General features: G+C 41.4%; 1 protein-coding gene across 1 annotated transcript; it reads right to left on the bottom strand.

The window, feature by feature from the left end:
* Positions 1–459: 459 nt before the first annotated feature.
* CTHRC1 (collagen triple helix repeat containing 1) lies at positions 460–11,670 on the bottom strand. Its single transcript, XM_089518385.1, has 4 exons — positions 11,536–11,670; positions 7,915–8,136; positions 5,272–5,488; positions 460–2,957 (listed from the first exon to the last, which is right to left on the bottom strand). The coding sequence occupies exons 1-4, from the start codon at positions 11,668–11,670 to the stop codon at positions 2,815–2,817; spliced, it is 717 nt and encodes a 238-aa protein (XP_089374511.1). The 3' UTR covers positions 460–2,814.
* Between the last annotated feature and the right edge of the window lie 10,067 nt (positions 11,671–21,737).

Genomic DNA, 21,737 nt, shown 5'->3' with positions numbered 1-21,737 from the left:
ATTGTCTATAGAAGCCTCAGAAACATGCATTTATATTAACAGATTTTAAAAAATCAGCAGATTTTTTTTTTGCGTGTCCTCCATTTTTTTAAATTTAAAAGTGTCCTCTGTTTTAAATTTTTGTCGTACATTTGTCCTGGTTTATTTATTTAATTATATTGTGTCTTCTCACCAGTATCAATATTTAGGTTAAATCTAATACTTAGAAACAAAATCTAATATTTAACTAAATAGTATTTGAGATGTGATGTTTAGGAAGCCTGATACTATGCAGGCCCAGCATGAACAACTTGGCTAGAGATAGAGAATACAGGAGAAGCAGCCATAGCTACTCTATGACCTCAGATCACAATTCTGTTCATCCTATCCTGGCTCCTGAGGAGACTCAGCAGGAAGGTCTAATGCATTTTTAAATGAGACACACAAGAAAGAATGCGTAAGACACCCATTCAAATTATTTATTTATTTAAATGATTAAAGTCCTCTTGTCCTAATGTGGTGCCATTACTCAGGGCAGCTTACAACATAAAAATACTACAATAACAACATAATATAAAAATAGGCTTAGGATACATACACAAAAAAGCTCAATAGAGAAAAAGCTGTAAATGTGTTTTATCATATGAAGCCTCATCTGCCTTCTAAAGCAGAAGCTTGCTTGGAACAGTAAGGTTTCCACTAACAGAAGAGAAAACCACAGGGAAGTGGTGGTTCAAGCATGCTTTACCCCTGCATTGGATTGTGGTCCAGGATAGTACTAAGTAATACAGCTTGCATTAAAAATGTGATTGATAGTTAGGTTTCTGATTTAAAAACGTAATCATTTAAACCATTATTAATAGTTTAAATTTCACTTGCCTGTGAATACTCTACAAATTAACTGTATATTAAAGTTTGCATATCTTAATATCTTGCGTGCATTGTATATATATCTTTGTATGCATTGCTTTCTGGAGATGGTGTACAGGAACAGAAATGAAGAATGTATTTTTCACAATTTGCAATTGATCTATCACTTTGGCCATTGATCATTTGATTTGGCCATTACGCTGATGACTCTTTTAAAAAAAGTCTTCTAATTTGTCCAGTATTCCTCTGTCTTGTGAAATGGAAACTGAGAGAAGCATGTGTATCCCCCCTGCTGCCCTATTCCTTTGAAACACATGTAGCTAAACTCAGCCTTCAGTGTCCACAGGCTTTCAGTTGACAAGTGTAAATAAAATATGGTTAAAAATGGGTATTACACAGAGAAACGAAAACAAAAAACGAGTAGCCCTTGATGGGCATGGATTTAAAAACCAACAAAATGTTTATTGGACATTCTGGAGACATTCTGAGACAGACTCCTATTTTTACTATAATTTAGGGTGGCATGCTCGTTCACTAGTATGCAGAACAAATTCAGTTGGGCTGTCCATTATTTTTACTTAAATCAAGAGTTTCCTGTGTGATCCATCATGCACTGCGTCAGTAATTATCCCCATTCACAACAATGGAAATGGCAGCTGACCATACCTAAGGGACTGCTTGCCTGGCTACTAAAGTTAGTGTATAAAAAGGTTCTGCACTCATCACAACCCCTGTGCCTTCCATTGGTATTAATAATTTTCTGGAAAGCAATCAGAATTCATCTATTAAAAATGAATCATTTGTATCAGAATTTGATCTTTCAGTAGAAAATGTACAAATATTACAAGCATCTATTGTTACATGATTCTGGCCTAAGTATATATGGGTCCTTTGACACTGCACAATAAAAGTACAGTAATTCCACTTTTACTGCCAATCCTTTGGAATTCTGGGTTTTGTAGTTCTGTGAGGTGCTAGAGGTCTTTCTCGGAGAGTTCTAAATGCCTATCCCTTAACTACAAATCCCAGGATTCTACAGGATGGAGCCATAGCAATTAAAGTAGAATCAACCTTATACAGTGGGCCCTTGTTATCCACTGGGCTTTGGTTTCAGGACCCCCAGTGGATAACAAAATCCATGGATGCTCAAGTCCCATTAAATATAATGGCATAGCAAAATGGTGTCCCTTATATAAAATGGGAAAATCAAGGTTTGCTATTTGGGATTTATACCTTTTTTGAATATTTTCAATTTGTGGATGCTTGAATCCGTGGATTAAAAAATCCTCCATGGATAAGGAGGGCCGACTCTAACTATACATAGTATGAAAGGACTCGGGATAGGCAATGGTGAGGAGAGGGAAAAGGCTACAGGCACAACACCCAAGAAGGCGGCAAGGCACTAGAGAATTATTGTGCTCAGAGCCAACAAATTTTGTTTGCCTTCCCTTGTTGCTGTTTTGTGACCTGGAAAAAGTGCAACTGCTAGTATAGCACACTGACAAGATTCTGGGGAATGTGTTCCAATCTTGTTGGATTCATAACAGATGGAAGTGGCTTCCTCACCTTCTTTCAAAAGCGTTTTGTTGAGTTTTAAAATAAACCCAAACAACTGGGGTGGGTGGGAGAAGTTTGAATAAAGTTAAATGCTATTTGCTAATGAAATTGTATCTTTGGTTTACTGTAGAATATCATCTTCATTAAAGATTATCAATACAGTTTGAATTTGTACAAAAGTAGTTGATAAATCCAGATTACTGCTTCAGTATTATTCTAAAATACTGTAAAAGATAATGGGCCAAAAAAACCCCAGAAAAACAAATTATTTTTCTATAAACAAGCTTTTGTATTATAACGAAATGCTTGCTTTGGTGTACAAAATGCTGGATTTCATGTAGAGCATGGAGGAAGTTATATAAGGCACTGAACAAGTGTTTGGAGCAAAGGACACTTACTAAAAGAGCTCTATTTAGGCAGTTCTTCTATAATAATACGAGAGACTGAGTTCCATCCAGTTGAAGCATCTCCTCTTGGATAATCTGAGCAGGTACCAACCCAAACAGCAATGTCCACCAGACCAGCACTGATTCCTTCACATAATCCTTCCACTGTTTTAAAGGCAAAACACATTTTGGTATCAAAGTAGTTTGTTCATAAACCTCAAAAGATGTGTAGAAGTGCACAAGGAAATCATGAGCAATGTAAAGAAAGAGTTCATTTCACTGTTACCAAAGGAGGTAGGGGACCAGAATAATGTACATTAAAGCAGAGGTTGGAATAAGTTACTTGTTTGCATTAACAGTTGCTAGAATCACCAGTCAGCATAGTCACTCGGAACAGCAGACCAAGCAGCTAATTTATTCTGAGCTCTGATGATAACAATGTAGTAAAGGGCATGCAGCAATTACAGTTCTTGGCCTGAATCCTGGATGACTGAAAAGAATGCAGTCATGCTGACAAATCCTCTCCAACATTTCCTTCTGCTCTAGGGGAGGGACTTGGGGCCAGAAAGAAGAAAAAGTCACTTCTACCTCTCCCCTGAAGTTCCTTGCATGTTGCCACTTGTTATTAGTATTTTTAAACTTTTATCCTTTATTTAAAATGCTTGGGGACAGAAGTGTTTGAATCTGATTTTTTTTTTTCTAATTTTGGAATACCTGTATTTACACACACACACACACACACACACACACACACACACACACAGAAGTATCTTGGAGATGGGACGCAAGTCATATATACTTCATGCACATAGCCTGAAGAGAATTTTATACAATACAGTCATTCCTCCATATTTGCGGCTTTGATTATTCACAGATTTGATTAATATGTTCTCTCTAGGAATATCTAAGTCCTCCAGTGCAACTCTATGGTCAAATTTAACTAAAAGATGCACTGAAAGACCTAGAGATTCCTAGAGAGAATACTATACTAGGCATTTGTAGCTCCTCCAGTGCAGTTCTATGGTCAGTGTCTGTCAGATGTTGATCACAGAGTTGCTCTGGATGACCTAGATTCCTAGAGAGGTGTCCTCTCAGGTAAAAACATGGTGTTTTTGTTATTTGCGGTTTTTCCATGTTCACGGGGGTCTTGTGCCCCTAACCCTAGTGAATATGGAGGGACAAGTGTATTTTTAATCATTTTGTGTATGAAACAAAGGTTCATGTAGACCGAACAATCAAAAAGCAAAGGTGTCACTATCTCAGCCACCCAGCTTTGGGCTTTAGAGTATTTTGGAATTCTGGATTAGGGAAGTTTAGCCTGTATTTAATTATTAAAAGAATAACTCAACGTTATCTGGACAGAAATAACATTAATTTCTTAATTTAAAATAACTAGCTCCCTCCAACTAATAATAATAAATACAACCCTCTTCATACGTTAATAAAAACCAACACTCTGTTCAGTTCTGTATTTGAGAATACATTCAAAGGATAATAATTTGGTGTTTCTGGCATTTGCATTCTGGGGCTTGCTGTAATTTTAGGTTGTCAATAGCACAGCAATTCCATAAAATTGGGGGTGATTGTCTTCACTGGGCAATATTTTTCTCTGTTAAAATATTCCAATGGAAAAGGGAAAACTGGACACGTCAGTCATCATTAGAATAAAAGTGTAGAAATGTTGTTGTTTTCTTGTAACTCCCAGAATAGGAGTCAGCATGGAAATTAGCCTAGCTGTCTGGTGGTATCTGGGAACTGAATTGTCAGCCCTCTGTATCCACAGTTTCAACCATCCATGGCTTCAAAATACTCACACACAAATTAAAGCAAACAGATTTTGTCATTTTTTTTAAGGGATACCATTTACTACACCATTGTATATCATGGGACTAGGGCATCCATGGATTTTGATATCCATGGAGGTTCCTGGAAACAAACCCCAGTGGATACCAAGGGCCCACCGCTGAGCTCTATACTGTCTATTTTCTTTCTGTCATTAGAACTAGAGAATCAAAGGCCAGAGGACAAGGTAGAAGCTCTCTTCTAATTAATGTTATAAGAGCCAACAGTTCTATAGCACTAGAAAAGACAATTGAGAAGATATATCTTTTGACTCATCATGAGCATTTTGACTTGCTACAAGCCCTGGTGGCGCAGTGGGTAAATGCCTGTACTGCAGCCATTCACTCGAAACCACAAGGTTGCGAGTTCAAGACCAGCAAAAGGGCCCAAGCTCGACTCAGGCTTGCATCCTTCCGAGGTCGCTAAAATGAGTACCCAGACTGTTGGGGGCAAATTAGCTTACTTGCTAATTAGCTTACTTGCTGTTCACCGCTATGATCTTTGGAATAGTGGTATACTGTATAAATAAAACAAATTATAAAAAAAAAAGTAGCATGGCTGGATTTCCGCATCACCAAAGCCCAGGAATTTTACTTTAACATTCTAATTCACAGTATTATACAGTCGCAATACATACCTGAAGAGGTACGGTGTATGTTAATAGTAGAATTCAGTTCTGGGCTTCCTTGATCTAAATAAATTATAGCTTCAATAGGAAGTGGTCCAGCACATTCAGCCCCATTAAATGTAAAATACCAGCGTTGACAACAGGCATTTTTGCATTTGAGTCGAAGTGATCCACTGAAGAGGACTCTCAAAGCACTGTTGGTACGCATCTTTGTAAATGTGCATTCCTGTTTGAAAACAAGAACAAACTGTAAATTGAATCCATTGGTTGCTCATTCATTATCATAGAAGAAGTGGCTGAATTTGTAGCCTGATGATAAATGTTTTATTATCTAAACCATGTGTATTTTCAAGGAGACTACTATGCAGACCTGTCACATGAATCTTAAAAGAGAGTTCAGCTCTTATGTCCTATAGCATATTCACACAACCATTTTCTTCCCATCAGTTTGTGACTTTCTCCCAAAATAGGAAACAAATATGTGGAAACTGATGTGTGAATGCTTCCAGAAAAACAAGCATAAGCCCTATTGGGGCTTATAAGAGGAGCTGGACACTTCCTAACTTACATGATTAGGTCTTCTTAACATATAAGTGGGGTGTTAACTAGCCTCACCTCACTCACTCCCATCTGCTGCTCTCCTTAGATAGAAATCGACATGCCTGAAGGGGAGATCTTCCTGTTCACATAGGAGCTCTCAGCACTAACAAGAACCCTGGAACATCAGGGATCTGAAAGGCCTCCACATGAACAAGAACCTCTTGAGAACAGAGATGCTGGAGCAGACAGAACTGGGTGTCCCAATGCATGGGCTGAAGAAGGCTCAGTGAGCAATGCATAATAAAGGCTATATAGTAAAACTAGATTTGCTGTTCCATGATAGCTGGAATGCTAAGACATGCAGTTCTCATTAAAAGACCTTCTTTACCGCTAAGCAATGACTGTGCCAATGAACACAATTAGTTTTAGTAAAAATAACTTGAGATGCAACACTTAGCAAGTACTTGCTAAATGTTTTTTTTAAAATAAGGAATGTCTAAGTTTGAAAAGAACAATTAACTAGCAATCTTAAAAGTATTTGAGGATCAGTATTTGATATCATGCATAACTCCTCAAAATAGCAACTTGCCTCAGGTCTATATTTCTCATAAAATTAGCCACATTGCCTCCCTTCTCCAACTGCCCTCTGTATTTGTCTGTTGTAAGGAAGGAATCATGTGACCCTGTAGAAGTTGCTGGACTGCAACTCCCTGAATTCCTCACCACTGACACTATTGAGTAGGACTATGATCTATCACCATCTGCAGAACCCAGTGATTCCCACTCCAATCTACCCTGACCTCCAGACATGTTAGACTACTTCTTTCATTATCTTCAGCCATATGATGGCAGTTGTAGCCCAAGACATCTGAAGGGTGTCTGATGTTTAATTTCTATCTGCTAGACAATGCTTGTGAAGACTTAATGATTCATAGTATGTTGCTTTTTTAAATCAACCCTTTGAGATGTCCCAATGGCATTCTATAATAAAGGAACATAGGATCCTGTTAGTGACATGTGCACGTGTAAGTCCAATGTATGCTTCCATATGTGTTATTGTTGTGGAGCTTAGTACAGTACTCTCTTATTCTCTCCATGTCTCACTATGTTGCTGTGATCCCCCCTCCCCCCATAACTATTCAGTGCTTGGTAGAAAGTGCAGGGGATCATCAGTATCTTGCTATGTCCTATCCTTAAATCAACCACTGAGACCTCTGCAGGACCCCAGTGGATCTTGGCAGATGGCCAGTGGCATGACTAGGGTAGGTGTCTCCATTGGCCTCACCCATAGAGAATCCTTAGTAATGTTTTTTATACTAATTCACTCATAAATCGTAATTCCCATATATCACTGAATGTAATGGTAATAACTGTGACATAAACAACTAGCAAAATTAAAATTATACCTCTAAATTACATTATCATACGCACAGAATAAATGTGTTTACATATGCATAGTTTCATGTGGTTAAAGTGAGAATTTGGTAAAATGTGATGTTTTAAAGAAAAATTTTAAAAATTTAAAGAAAAGCTGGGGCTTCCCCTTTCTCCTCCTACTGAGCCACATGCCACTCACCCTATCTATTCAACATTTTAAAGAGATACAGGTGAATGCCACAGCCTGTTTCTGCCAATATGTTGATATGTGAGGAACAGTGGTGTCACACACACCGTTATGGTGTCACCTGGTGCGGTCAGCATTCCCCACATCCTCCTAGTGCAGGGGGGTGTCATTGGTTTATGTCTGGCTATGGGGATTTAGACAAATGCTTCTCTGATTCTTCTCTCCCCCTCCACCAGCCACAGAATGGCTATGGAATGGGGGCTCCGGCAACTAAGCTGCAAGCCTGGGGGGGCAGGGGGGAAGATTAAGACAAAAGACGTAGTGTAGCTCCACTTGCAGAACTTTTTGCAGTTTGTCATTATGAAGTACAAAGGCTTGGTTTGGTTTAGGCGACCCCTCCTAGCACTTATGGGCTGATAAGTGCTAGGCCCATAAGTGCTAGGAGGGGACTACCCAAACCAAAACATGCCTTTTTACCAATATTAAGTATCTTTCAAGTACATTAGCTGTGTAGCAATGTGTATAATAAGCATAACATGCTTCCTTACAGCTATTTTTCCAAGGTCTATGCCATAGTTCAGAGCACTCCATGAGCACTGTTTATAGTTTGGCGTCCAAGACTCCTCAAAGCTTTCTCGCATACATTCTCCTTTTTCTCCTTTGAGCCCATCACGGCCAGGGATCCCAGGTGTTCCAGGGATTCCATTGACTCCTGGGTTTCCATCCCTTCCAGGAACACCAATAGGTCCTTGCATGCACATTCCATTGTACTGAAAAGCAAAAAAAGTCATTATTTGGAAGTAATACTTAGGCATGTTGGTTTATCCAGCAAAAATATTTCTTATTATTTTGTCTCTTTTCAAACACATAAATATAGACACTCTTGATTGTCAGCCTCTTTCTGCCTCCCTGTTATGTAGAGACTTACGTATATTTTGTGTCCTTTATTATACTCCATTTAATGTGTTCTCATTAAGAAATTTTTGAAATAAAGAATTAAACTTTTGAAAAAGATAAAGTGTTAAATGGAAGGGAGGGTGTACAGACATGAAAACAGAACTGTATATGATTAGCAATAGCAGCTTCATTATGCCATAGTATTTCCAAATGTTTGGTATAGTTGTAAAAGCTGAACAGTGAAGAAAGCCAACAGGGAAAGAAAATCAACTCCTTTGAAATGTGGTGCTAGAGGAGAGATCTACAGATACCATGGATGGCTAAAATGAAAAACAAATGGCTCCCAGAGGAATCAGACCTGAGCTATCACTAAAAGCCAAAATTAGACTGTTGTATTTTGGACATACAGCCGGATCTCTTCTTCCGCAGGCTTGCCATCCATGGATTGGAGCATCCATGGATGGCTCTGCCCCATTATCCCCAATGGTGGTGCATGAACGTGGTTGATCATGTGTCATGCTGCCATTGGGAACAATGGGACTTGAGATCCCACAGATTTTGGTGTGCACAGGCAGGTCTGAAACAGAACCCTCGCAGATATGAAGAGCCAACTGTATAATGAAAAGACATTAGAAAATATTATAATACTTGGCAAGGTGCAAAGCAGCAGGAAAAGAGGAAGACTGCTTTATCGTTGAGTATGGTAGATTCAATCAAGGAAGCCATGGACCTGAGTTTGCAAGACCTGAGCAGGGCTCTTAATAACAAGAAGTCTCAGAGGTCTCTCATTCCTATGAATGAATTATATTCATTCTTCCCATATTCATGCTCATCACAAGTCAAAGCCAATTTAACAGCATAGAACAAGAACACTTAATATGATGTGATGGACTCTGAGCATTGTAATAATCATGCATCACCCAATCATCTGTAAGCCAGCATAGATTCAAAGAATCATAGAAACGTAGAGTTGGAAGAGACCACTAGGGCCATCCAGTCCAACCCCCTGCCATGCAGAAAATCCAAATCAAAGCATCCCCGACAGATGGCCATCCAGCCTCTGCTTAAAGACCTCCAAGGAAGGAGTCTCTATCACCCTTCGAGGGAGTGCGTTCCACTGTTGAACAGCCCTCACTGTCAGGAAGTTCCACCTAATGTTGAGGTGGAATCTCTTTTCTTGTAGCTTGCATCCATTGTTCCAGGTTCTGTTCTCAGGAGCAGCAGAAAATAAGCTTGCTCCCTCCTCAACATGACATCCGTTCAAATATTTAAACAGGGCTATCATATCACCTCTTAACCTTCTTTTCTCCAGGTTAAACATCCCCAGCTCCCTAAGTCGTTCCTCATAGGACATGGTTTCCAGACCCTTCACCATTTTAGCATGGTGTAGTATTTTGGCTATTAGACTACATTCTGGAGTCCAAGGTTCAAATCCCTGCTTGGCCATGGAAACCCATTGAGTGATTGTGAATGAGTTGCACTCTCTCAGCTTCAGACAAGGAAAATGGCAACAACAACAAAAAAACCCTACCCCAACCTCCAAACAAATCTTGCCAAGAAAATTCCATGACAGAGTCAGTTTAGGATTGCTGCAAATGGTAATGACTTCAAAAGACACACAATGCTCATCTACATAAATTATTGGTACAGATTTTGGTCCCAAAATGCAAGCCAAAAGCTACTGACAGCACTAGATTTTAGGCTTATTTTTCTTTCCTAGTTCTCATGCACAAATATCCTGCCTCCCTTTCCTCTCACACATTCAGACAGGCACATATTCAACTAGTGACATTGCTCCTCTCATTGGTCATACCCCTGGATGAGGAGAGGATGTGGTGAAGACTGCAGCTGTAGCCTGCCAAGGCCAGCTCTGCTGATGTGTCCAGCATGGAAAAGAATGTTTAAGAAGCCCACTAACCATTTCCCAAATGTATAGCTTTCAGCATGTAATAACAAAGAACAGAGGAGATCAATCGGATTACTCATCGTCTGTTGCCAGAGAGTCCCACCACAACAGATTACACAGCGGTCTCCTTTCCAACCCGCCAGCTATGGGCATTACATTAGCAGCGAGCAAAAGAGCTCAGGTCCAAAGAATGGGCATGATACAGCTTCTCTTCCCCTCCATCTGCAAGGGTTCTTTCCTTCAGCCAGATCTTACAGAAAAAAAATGCTGGATGAACAAGATGGATTTACCTGCAGAGAACTGGAAGTGCTTAGCTGTCATCTAAATCACATTCTCTCAGCCACTATGCATTAAATGCTAGCATGCAATTGCAACAGCTGCCAATGCATTCTGCATGCGAAGAGGATATGCAGTCCTGGAGAAAGGCATGCAACATTGCACAGGTAAAATCATTCTGCTTGCCCACCGGCACCTTTCAAACAGCTTTCAGGCACATTTATCACCCAAAATGAAATGCCAGCCAGGCTTTAAGATTGTGATCAGTAGATTTCTAGATTCAGGCTACAAGGCAGCATAGCATATTCGACTGCCAAACAGTTCTTCCTAACGTTTAGGTGGAATCGCTTTTCCTGTGTCTGCCAGTAAAAAGTGAGTTCAAGAGGAGCAGGGCACTAGTAAGTCAAAAACCTTTTCTACTTACAAAGAGGACTCTGTGTGTGAAAGAGAGCATTATTTAGAAATTGTATCCCGTACTTGCAAACTGATATGGTGCACAGCGCTTTAGTGCCTTCTCTGTGTACAGAGTGACCAGATGTACTAACTGCAAAGGAGGACAAGGCCCTGAAAATGGAGGGCATTTGAGAAAAATGGAGGACATTACCAAATAAAAGCTAAAAACAGTCTTATAAATATAAATCCATGCTTCTCAGTCATAGCAACGTCAATTCCTGCTTCTTAGTCCTGCTCAAAATGGGAGGACAATTTGAAATTACTCCTGGACAGAAGGTGGAAATGGAAGACATGCCCAAAGAAAAGTTCGAAACACACCTAGATAAATCCATGCTTCTTTATCCTGCTCCAAATGGGAGGACATTTTGGAAAAGTAGAAAGTGGGAATGAAGGACATGACAAAAGACATAAGTCCTGCTCCAAAGCTCCCAGAAATGTCAATTCCTGCTCCAAATGGGAGGACACTCTGGGATCCCTCCTGGTCAGAGGAAGTGGGAATAGAGAGGACGTCCTTGATCCCCTTGATCTGGAGAGAAGGGGGGTCTTGCTTGCCTGCAGAGCTGAGGGTCTTCCCTTCCCAAAAGGAGGGGGATGTATTGTGAAAGGCCCCCTGGTCCCCCAAAAGAAGCCAACTCACCAGGTCCACTACCTCCCTCTGACGGAGGGCCTTGGGCTTCCCCTTGGAGGTATCCGAAGTCCCCAGCAGTGGGGCAGCCCCCAGGAGCAGGATGAGCAGAAGAGGAGGAGGAGGAGGAGGAGAGCAGGGCTTCATGGCTGGAGGAGGATGGAGGGAGGGAGGAGTGGGGCAGAGGCTCCTCTTTCCAAGAGCAGGCAGCCTTTCAGCCCCAGGGGATGCCCAGGAATGTCAGCCTCCAAATGCATGGCTCTCCTGGAAGGAAAGGGGCTGAGGAAAGACGGGGGGGGGGGGCTTTCCCTGACCTCCAAACCAATCTGGGAAGAGGAGATGGAGGAAGAGGAGGTCTCTGGGAGCCCTGCATCCACACTGCAGAAAGGACCCGGTTTGATCCCGCTTCCACTACCCCTGGCTCCATGCTTGTAGGGATCCGTTGGTTGGGGCACTAGAGGAACGACCAAGCATCTTCTGCCGGGACTTATTATCCTCCGTTTACAATTCCTTCTTTCCAGGAGGAGTTTCCAATCTGTTCTCCAGAGCACTGGAGTGGTTTTGAGCTGGGAACTCTTCTGGGTGGGAACTAACATTCCCAGGATTGCATGCCATGAAGCCATAGGATCCTAGAGTTGGAGGAGACCCCAAGGGCCATCCAGTCCAACCCCATTCTGCCATGCAAGAACTCACAGTCAAAACACCCCTGACAGATGGCCATTCAGCCTCTGATTAAAGACCTCCAAAGAGGAGACTCCACTACTCTCTGAAGGGCTGTGTTCCACTGTCAAGCAGCTCTTACTCTCAGGACGTTCTTCCTAAAGTTGAGGTGGAATCGCTTTTCCTGTGGTTTGCATCCATTGCTCTGTGTCCTATTCTCTGGAGTAGCAGAAAACAAGCTTGCTCCCTCCTCAAAATGACACCCCTTCAAATACATAAACTGTGGTATCATATCACTTCTTAACCTTCTCTTCTATGGGCTGAACATAAGGTTTCACCATTTTGGTGACCCTCCTTTGGGCACGCTCCAGTTTCTCATCATCCATTTTGAATTGTGGTGCCCAAAACTGGACACAGTATTCCAGATGAGCCTGACCAGAGCAGAATAGAGTGGCACTATTACTTCCCTTGATCTAAACACTATACTTATAGTTCTAATGATGCAACCTAGAACTGCATTGGCCTTTTTAGCTGCCACATCACACTGTTGACCCATGTTCAATTTGTTGTCTACTAGGACTCCTAAATCCCTTTCACATGTAGGTGTCCCCCATCCTACATCTATGCATTTAATTTTTCCACCTTAAATGCAGTCCCTTACATGGCATGAAGCCATGGCAGGGAAAGGAATCAAACCAGATTGTTTCTGCAGTGTGGATGGACCTCACTGCAAAGGAAGGCAAGGCATTGCAAAATGTAGGGCCTTCCAGGAAAATGTAGGGCATGACAACCAAAGAAAAGCTATAAAAAATCATAGAAACATAAATTCATGCTCCTTAGGGTGACCCGACGTCCTCCTTTTCCAGGGCATGCCTTCCATTTCTACCTTCTGTCCAGGTGCAATTTCAAACTGTCCTCCCATTGTAAGCATCCGCACTGCAGAAATAATCCAGTTTGAACCCACTTTGACTATCATAGCTCAAAGTTATGGAATTCTGGGACTAGTAATTTGTTTTTGCACCAGAGCTCTCTGACAGAAAAGGCTGAATCTCACAAAACTACAATTCCCAGAATTCCACAACACAGAGACATGGCAGTGATCCCACAAGTGGGGTCAAACTGGATTATTTCTGCAGCATAGATGCAGCCTAAAAGAAGCATGAATTGACATTGCTATGAGTGTTTTGAACTTTTTATTTGGCCATGTCCTCCCTTTTTCTGGAAGGCCCCACATTTTGCCATGCCTTGTCCTCCTTCGCAGTTATGACACTTGGTCACCCTGATTTCTCATGCTGAAAGTCCAGGGTGACCAGACGTTATCCTCTTCCAGGACCTGTCCTCCATTTCCACCTTCTGTCCAGGAGGAATTTCAAATTGTCCTCCCATTTTGAGCAGGACTAAGAAGCAGGAATTGGCATTGCTATGAGTGCTTTGAGACTTTTATTTGGTCATGTCCTCCCTTTTTATGGAATGTGCCTTGTCCTCCTTTGTCATTAGCATATCTGGTCACCCTGTTCTTAGTCCTGCTGAAAATGGAAGATATTTAGGAATTCCTCCTGGACATAAGGCTGAAATGTTGGATAGGTCCTGGAAAAGGAGGAGGCCCTGGGCGTTTGAGATACTTTGGCTTAGCTTCCCATCCGTCTCTTGTGCTGCACCTGGGCTGTCTGCTCCCAAAAACCTTCCTGGCAGCACTTCCTTGGATTCAGGCTCCATCTTATTCATTTTTTCCTCCTGGAGGGACTTCCATTTCCAAATGCAACACATTCCTTGCATTTGTAAATTGGGGGGGGGGGGGGAGAGACTCTTAAGAGTGAACTCTTAAAACAAAGGAGGCTTCCTGCCAGCTACTTGCTGGCCGACTCCAACCTCTGCACTCTTTGAAAGAGCTGATGATTTTATTAAAACGCATGTTCATTTTTCCACTGGTATATGTCCAAAGGCAGGTTTAATGTTGAACACTGAAAAAACTAAAATCCTGACTACAAGGGCCATTCACAATTCAGTACAAATTATGAGGACGTTGAAATAGTCGAAGGACTTCCTACATCTTGGCTCAATTGTTGCTGTTGTATGCATTCAAATCATTTTCAACTCATGGCAACCCTATCAAGGGGTTTTCTTGACAAGTTTCTTCAGAGGAGGTTTGCCATTGCCATCCACTGAGGCTGAGAGAGTGTGAGTTGCCCAAGGTCACCCAGTGGGTTTCATGGCTGAGCAAGAAATCAGACCTTGGTCTCCAGAGTCAGAGTCCAACACTCAAACCACTATGCTACACTGGCTCTCATCATCAATCATTGACCAGAAAGGAAATTAAAGTCAAAAAATCATGAGAAGACTAGGAAGGGCAGCTACAAAAGAACAAAGCAAGATCCTGAAGTGCAAAGATATACAACTGAGCACTAAATTGAGGATTGTTCATGCTATCATATTTTCCATCACTATCTATGGGTGCAAGAGCTGGACAGCAAAGAAAGCTGATAGAAAGAAAATCAACTCATTTGAAATGTGGTGCTGAGAGCCAGTGTGGGGTAGTGATTTGAGTGCTGTTCTCCAACTATGGAGACCAGGATTCAAATTCCTGCTCGACCATAACTAGGTGACCTTGGACAAGTCACATGCTCTCAGCTTCAGAGGAAAGCAATGGCAAACTTCCTCTGAACAAATCTTGCCAAGAAAACCCCATAATAGGTTCATCGTAGAGACTTGAAGGCATACAACAAGCTGGAGACAAGTTCTACAGATACCATGGATGGCTAAAAAGACAAGTGGGACATTACTGTGTGCCTTCAAGTTGTTTACAACTTATGGTGACCCTAAAGCAATCCAATCATGGGTTTGGGTTTTTTTGCAAGATTTGTTCAGAGGAGGTTTGTCATTGCCTTGTGCTGAGGCTGAGAACATGTGACTTGCCATTGGGCTGTTGATGCAAACATGAGCACGCCGAGTAAACTTCAAAGCTTTGTGTTGAAGATAAACAACTGTTAGCTGCCGGAGCATGCCAGAAAAACAGCTGCTAGAAGAAAGGCAAACCAACACCTGGCTTATCTCCGTAGAGGCACTTTGTTTATGCGTTTCCAAAGACACATGCGAGAACAATCAACACCATCCAACAAATACAAAACCCACAAAATGTACAAACGGACATCTGAGCTTATATACACATTTGCCATGTGGCAATCCAGAGTCAAAGTCAATTTCCAGGCAGTTAACAAGTATCAAAGGTAGCATGTGCTTTTGTAGGTCATCCAGTGCCACATATGAATGGAACTCTTTCTGCTGTGGGATGTGACATTTATTTTTGCATCTTTTTTGTTGGCCTAATAACAGTATTATCACAATATGGACTGAATCTTGTTGGTTAGTCTCAACTGAAGTAGACTCACTGATGCAACTGCTGAATTGTGAGTCAACATGAAAGACTCAGTGGTTCTCCTCTAGCTGGAACTGTCTGTAGCTTTGAGGCCTATAGGTTTTGAAGTTTGACTTACACCCAACACCATCATCCTGCTTTATAAATACTATTATTGTGGAACCACTGAAGAGGAGGAAGCTTCAAATTTAATGTTTATTATCTAGCTACAACCACCTATTATCTAGTTTCAACTTACCAATTTGATTTATAGGAAACATTGGCCTGTTACAGACAGCCAAAATAAAGCTGCTTCGAGTCACAGTGGAGGTATGGTGTTTCAATGATGCATGCATCCTAAGAGTCCAGAAGTTGCACCAAAGCCACGCTCCAGCTCTAAGGACTGGAGCATGGCTTTGGTGTGGCTTCTGGACTCTTAGGATGCATGCATCATTGAAACACCATACCTCCACTGTGACTCGAAGCAGCTTTATTTTGGCTGTCTGTAACAGGCCACTGAATGCCAAAACTGGTGTGAAGCATCACTTTAAAAACAAAAAACAAATAGCTCCCTGTAAAATATTAGAACTGGAATCATAACTAGTAGAGCCAATATCCTACACTTTGGAAAGTCCCTTAATAAATGCAGTTGGGAGTAAGGTTGGGGTATGTTGCCTTAGCAGAAAAGGCTAAAGGACACTAATGATAGAAAGGAAACTAGCGTAACACAGCAATGCTGACCCCAAATATTCTGGTGTCAGATGGAACAGCAAATGGTACCTCATTGTGCAGAGTGTTCATGGCCAACCAATTTCTTTTGGTACTTAGGAGAGATGCTATTCCTGCGTCCTCCCATAAAACAATAACTAACATCTTGTTGCTTTATCATGAGACCCAAAATCTGCTCCCTCCCTCCCATGAGAACCTAATGGGCCACAAATGAAAGCCACACTCACAGAACTGGTGTATAATGGCTGTTTATGAGTGTGGGGGCTGGATTTTGCTTCCTCTGCCTCTACCCTAGACAAGCCATTCTGAAAACTAATGATGTCCTGGACTTTAGGGTTCCATGAACACACTCTCTACTTGAAAGACATTTATCAGGTGCCCTGCTGGATTTAAAGGGAATTAACAAATGCAATACATAAATGAACAAAATGAATAAATGCATTCTTAAGAAGAGTCCAAAAATGTAAGCAGCTGTGTTGGTCTATAGCAGTGTTTCCAAAACTCTGGTCCTTCAGATGTTTCAGACTTCAACTCCCAAAGGCCCCACCTAGCCTAGCCAACAGTCAAGACATCTGAAGGACCAAAGTTTGGGAAACACTGATCTATATTCAACATCTTTATCATTGACTTGGAGGACAAAATTGGGGGAATACTTATCAAATTTGCAGATGACACCAAATTAGGGGGAATAGCTAATACCCTAGAGGACAGGATCAAGATTCAAAATGACCTGAACAGACTAGAAAACTGGGCCATAGCTAACAAAATGAAATTCAACACAGAGAAATGTAAGGTACTGCACTTAGGGCGGAAAAACGAAAAGCACAGATATAGGATGGAGGACACCTGGCTGAATGAAACTACATGTGAAAGGGATCTAGGAGTCCAAGTAGACCACAAGTTGAATATGAGTCAACAGTGTGATGCGGCAGCTAACAAGGCCAATGCGATTTTAGGCTGCATCAATAGAAGTATAGTGTCTAGATCAAGGGAAGTCATAGTGCCACTATATTCTGCTCTGGTCAGGCCCCACCTGGAATATTGTGTCCAGTTCTGGGCACCACAATTCAAAAAGGACGTTGAGAAACTGGAGCGTGTCCAAAGGAGGGCGACTAAAATGGTGAAAGGTCTGGAAACCATGCTCTACGAGGAATGACTTAGGGAGCTGGGGATGTTTAGCCTGGAGAAGAGAAGATTAAGAGGTGATATGATAGCCCTGTTCAAATATTTGAAGGGATGTCATATTGAGGAGGGAGCAAGCTTGTTTTCTGCTGCTCCAGAGACTAGGACCCGGAGCAATGGATGCAAACTGCAGGAAAAGAGATTCCACCTCAACATTAGGAGGAACTTCCTGACAGTAAGGGCTGTTCGACAGTGGAACAAACTCCCTCGGAGTGTAGTGGAGTCTCCTTCCTTGGAGGTCTTCAAGCAGAGGCTGGATGGCCATCTGTCGGGGATGCTTTGATTGAGATTTCCTGCATGGCAGGGGGTTGGACTGGATGGCCCTTGTGGTCTCTTCCAACTCTATGATTCTATGATTCTATATTTAAAAAAACAAAAACAAAACAAGATTGTAGCAGATTCTCTCTCCAGGAGTGAGTCCCTTGTAAAGCTAGCAGGCCTTGCTCACTGAAGTCACACTACACTGCAAGATAGTTCATAACATGATACTGTTGATGGGGGAAAACTCTTCCCATGCAATGTCTGGTGGAGTAATTAAACTCAATTATACTTCCTTCTCACAGACTTTGGATAGTAGGCAGGTATTTGCTTACAGACAGGTGCCCAACTTCAAGAGCTTACTCACCAGCCAACAGCAGACTTCACATGTAATAATTATTGTTGAAGCAACAGGATTTATTTACATTTTGCATAATTATTCTGTGACTGATTCAGTGTGTCTACTCTAATCAATTGAATTCAAACCTATGTGTCCCACATTTTGACTCTGGACCTAACAATGTCCTGTGCAATAGTGAGGTTCACACACCTGTCCATCTTCTAGCATAATATTTGCCAGCAGCGTCCTCTTGTATTCTGCAAAGGAGAAATAACACATTTTTCAGCAAAGGATACATGGAACAGTATGCAAACGAACAAATAATACTCAAACCTGACATCAGAAATGGTAATCCTCAAAGATTAGTGTGTGTGTGTGTGTGTGTGGGGTGTTATTAACAATATTCTTGCTTCATTTTAAATTTACATTTACATTTAAATACAGAGGGAGGGAGGGAGGGAGGGAGATTTATTTTAAATGCAACTGAACAGTCTATAGAGCTAAAACTATTTAAAATTAATAATTAACATCAATATATAGACAAGCCCCCTCTCTGCTTTCCTTCTGACACAGGGTGACCAGGCATCCTCCTTTCCCCAGACATTTCCTACATTTCAGTCTTCTGTTCAGGAGGAACCCCAAAATGTTTTCCATTTTGAGCATGACTAAGAAGCATGAATTTATATTAATAATAATAGTAATAATAATAATAATAATAATAATAATAATAATAATAATTTATTTATATTTCCCGCTTCTCCCTTCAGATTGAAGCGGGATTACAACAGTAAAAACCTCATAAAATACATAGATAATACAAAGTACATCAATCAAAATAAAAAATAAAATAAAAAGGGGAAGAGTTGTTACAGTATTGCTCAGAGTCATAAGAATCGAGTCATCATATTCAGATGTTCAAAATCAGATTAGAGGAGATCCAGTGGATAGGCCCGCTGGAAGAGATCCGTCTTCAATGCCCTCTTGAAGGCTTCCAAAGAAGGTATAAGACGGATCTCTTCCAGTAGGTTGTTCCAAAGTCTAGGGGCCATCGCAGAAAACGTTTTATAAGAGGTGGTTTTCAACCGGTTTTTGGGGTGTTCCAAAATTTTTGTGCCAGATGTTCTGAGAGTGCGGGGTGGATTATGTAGGGAGAGGCATTCCTTTAAGTAACTTGGGTCCAGGCCATGTAGGGCTTTATAGGTAATAAACGACACTTTGTATTGTGCCCGGAAGCTAATCGGCAGCCAATGTAGAGATTTCAGCACCAGTGTAATGTGCTCTGATCTCTGTGTCTTGGTTATCAGTCTGGCTGCAGTGCAGGTTTTGGTGGGGAAGTGGGGGGTCATGTTAATTTAGATCTAATTCATGGAGCTCCGATTGAAGTAGTGTGGGGCAAGGGGAAATATAGCGGTAGGAGGGTGGAATTATCACATAGGGGAAGGCAGGATCAATGCTTAATACCTATCCTGCCTTCCATCCACCCTGCTAACCCAAGAGAACTGAGGGTCAATCCAACCGTACCACAGACCCTGTCTCTGCTCCTGTGCAATGCCAGGTCAATTAAGAACAAGACCCATATCATTCAAGATCCCTTAGAAGAGAAGAATTGTGACCTGGCTTGCATTACAGAGACCTGTCACAAGCACTTCCATTTTCTCTGGATTCAGCTTGAGTTTGTTTTCCCTCATCCAGCCCATTACAGACTCAAGGCAGGCATTCAGAGGAGAGATGCCATCCTTAGTCACTGCAGCAGTCGGAGACATAGAGAAGTTAATTTGGGTGTCATCGGCATATTGCTAACACCATGCCCCATGTCTCCAGATGATCTCTCCCAGCGGCTTCATGTAAATGTTAAAAAGCATGGGGGACAGAATAGCGCCCTGAGGGACACCAGATGTCAGTTCCCTTTTACGAGAACAACTGTCCCCCAGCATCATCATCTGGAATCTGCCCGAGAGGTAGGAACGGAACCACTGGAGCGAAGTGCCCCCAACACCTTGCTCCCTCAGGCGTTCCAGAAGGATACCATGGTCAATGGTATCGGATCCCGCTGAGATGTCTAAGAGCACCAACAGGGCCACACTTCCCCAGTCGATGCCCAGACGGAGATCATCAACTAGGGCAACCATGGCAGTTTCAACTCCGTATCCTGCCCTAAAGCCAGTTTGAAATGGGTCCAGATAATCAGCTTCATCCAAGACAGCCTGGAGTTGGAAGGCGACTGCCCTCTCAATCACTGTGCCCAAAAATGATAGTAAAGAGACTGGCCTATAGTTGTTCCTTATCAGGGGATCTAGAGGGTTTCTTTAAGAGTGGCTTAACCACTGTTATAGCGGTGTTCTTAGCTTTTACTTTTATCATGTCCTCAGTTTTTCGTGAATGTCCTACATTTTGCAGTGCCTTGCCCTCCTTTGTGGTTAAGACATCTCATTACTGTTCAGACAGGAGGCTAAGATTTTTTATTATTATTATTATTATTTGAACTAGCTTTTAGTGATGGACCAGTTGTTGCAGAAGGGTCATTTTAGTGTCTGTGTGTTGCACTTTCAATCTCATGATTAAATTTTAAATGCTTGTACATTGTTTTAAACTGGCATTGTTTTAGTATGATAATTATTTTTTCAATGTATTTTAGCTGCATACACGTACTTTGCTTTGACCTGTGCTTTCAGCTGCCCCATGTTGGGAGAAAAGTGAGATATAATGTAAACTAACAAAACAGGCAAAAGAATAAATGTGCCCTATTGGTATTTGCAAGTTCAGTGGGCAGTGTCAGTCACTGGCTAAAATCATTATGTGGGTTAGATCCTGGCCCCCAGATGGCCGCACTACTGGCAGACTTCAGAGCATGGAATAGCTGTTCTTGGGGAATACAACTCCAAGAATCAATCAAAAAGATTATTTTTCCAAGTTTTCACTGATTTGATGACTGACTTCCTCACAAGGAACAAAACACTGTGACAAGCAGCGTCACCACCATACTCCAACTCTCTCTTCTAATTGTGGAATATGGCTGAGCATAACAATTCTACCTGGATAGAGCCAAAAATAGTAATTCCTGACTTCTCCGGCTTTACTCCAATAAATTGCTGAGAATAGTGGTTCTGAGTCAGAGGCAAGCAGTTAAATGCTTGTCAAGAAGCTGACTGCACCGTTTAGATTTATCTGTGCTATTTGTGGGGCTTGCTAGGGCCTGTCTGGTTGCTGTTAAATTTGACAAACATAATCCATCTAGAAATATTTAGACATTTTGCATTTATCAGTGCATAATGAATCACTTAAAAGAGAAATGCCTGACAGCTTAAGCCCATGGATAACATTTTACCCAATTTTAAGATTACATACTTTTTAAATAGATGCTATCTTTTATAAAATTAGTGTGCAACTCAACTTAATTAAAATTAGTAGAGCAGTTATTATTGACTTCTGGTAGAAGTATTGGTACTGTTTATTATTTTCTTTTCTTTTTTAATTTTTATAACCAGTCTCTAATCCTAACACAGATACTCAGGGCAGTGAACCATTGAAGAAATATTTTAAAAAGTAAATGGAGCCAGTATTAAAACTGGAATAGGTAGCATACTGAAATAATAGTTCAAATATAAAACCATCATGGAGAAGACCATACAAATCACATGGAACAGGGATTTCCATAGTCCTCTCCAAGTGATAGGATGCAAAAAGGAGCATGCT

Source organism: Sceloporus occidentalis, unplaced genomic scaffold (assembly GCF_023333645.1).
Source record: "Sceloporus occidentalis isolate IW3139 unplaced genomic scaffold, rSceOcc1.0.p SCAF_3, whole genome shotgun sequence".
Taxonomy (NCBI): domain Eukaryota; kingdom Metazoa; phylum Chordata; class Lepidosauria; order Squamata; family Phrynosomatidae; genus Sceloporus; species Sceloporus occidentalis.
This window is presented reverse-complemented; position numbering and strand designations above follow the sequence as displayed.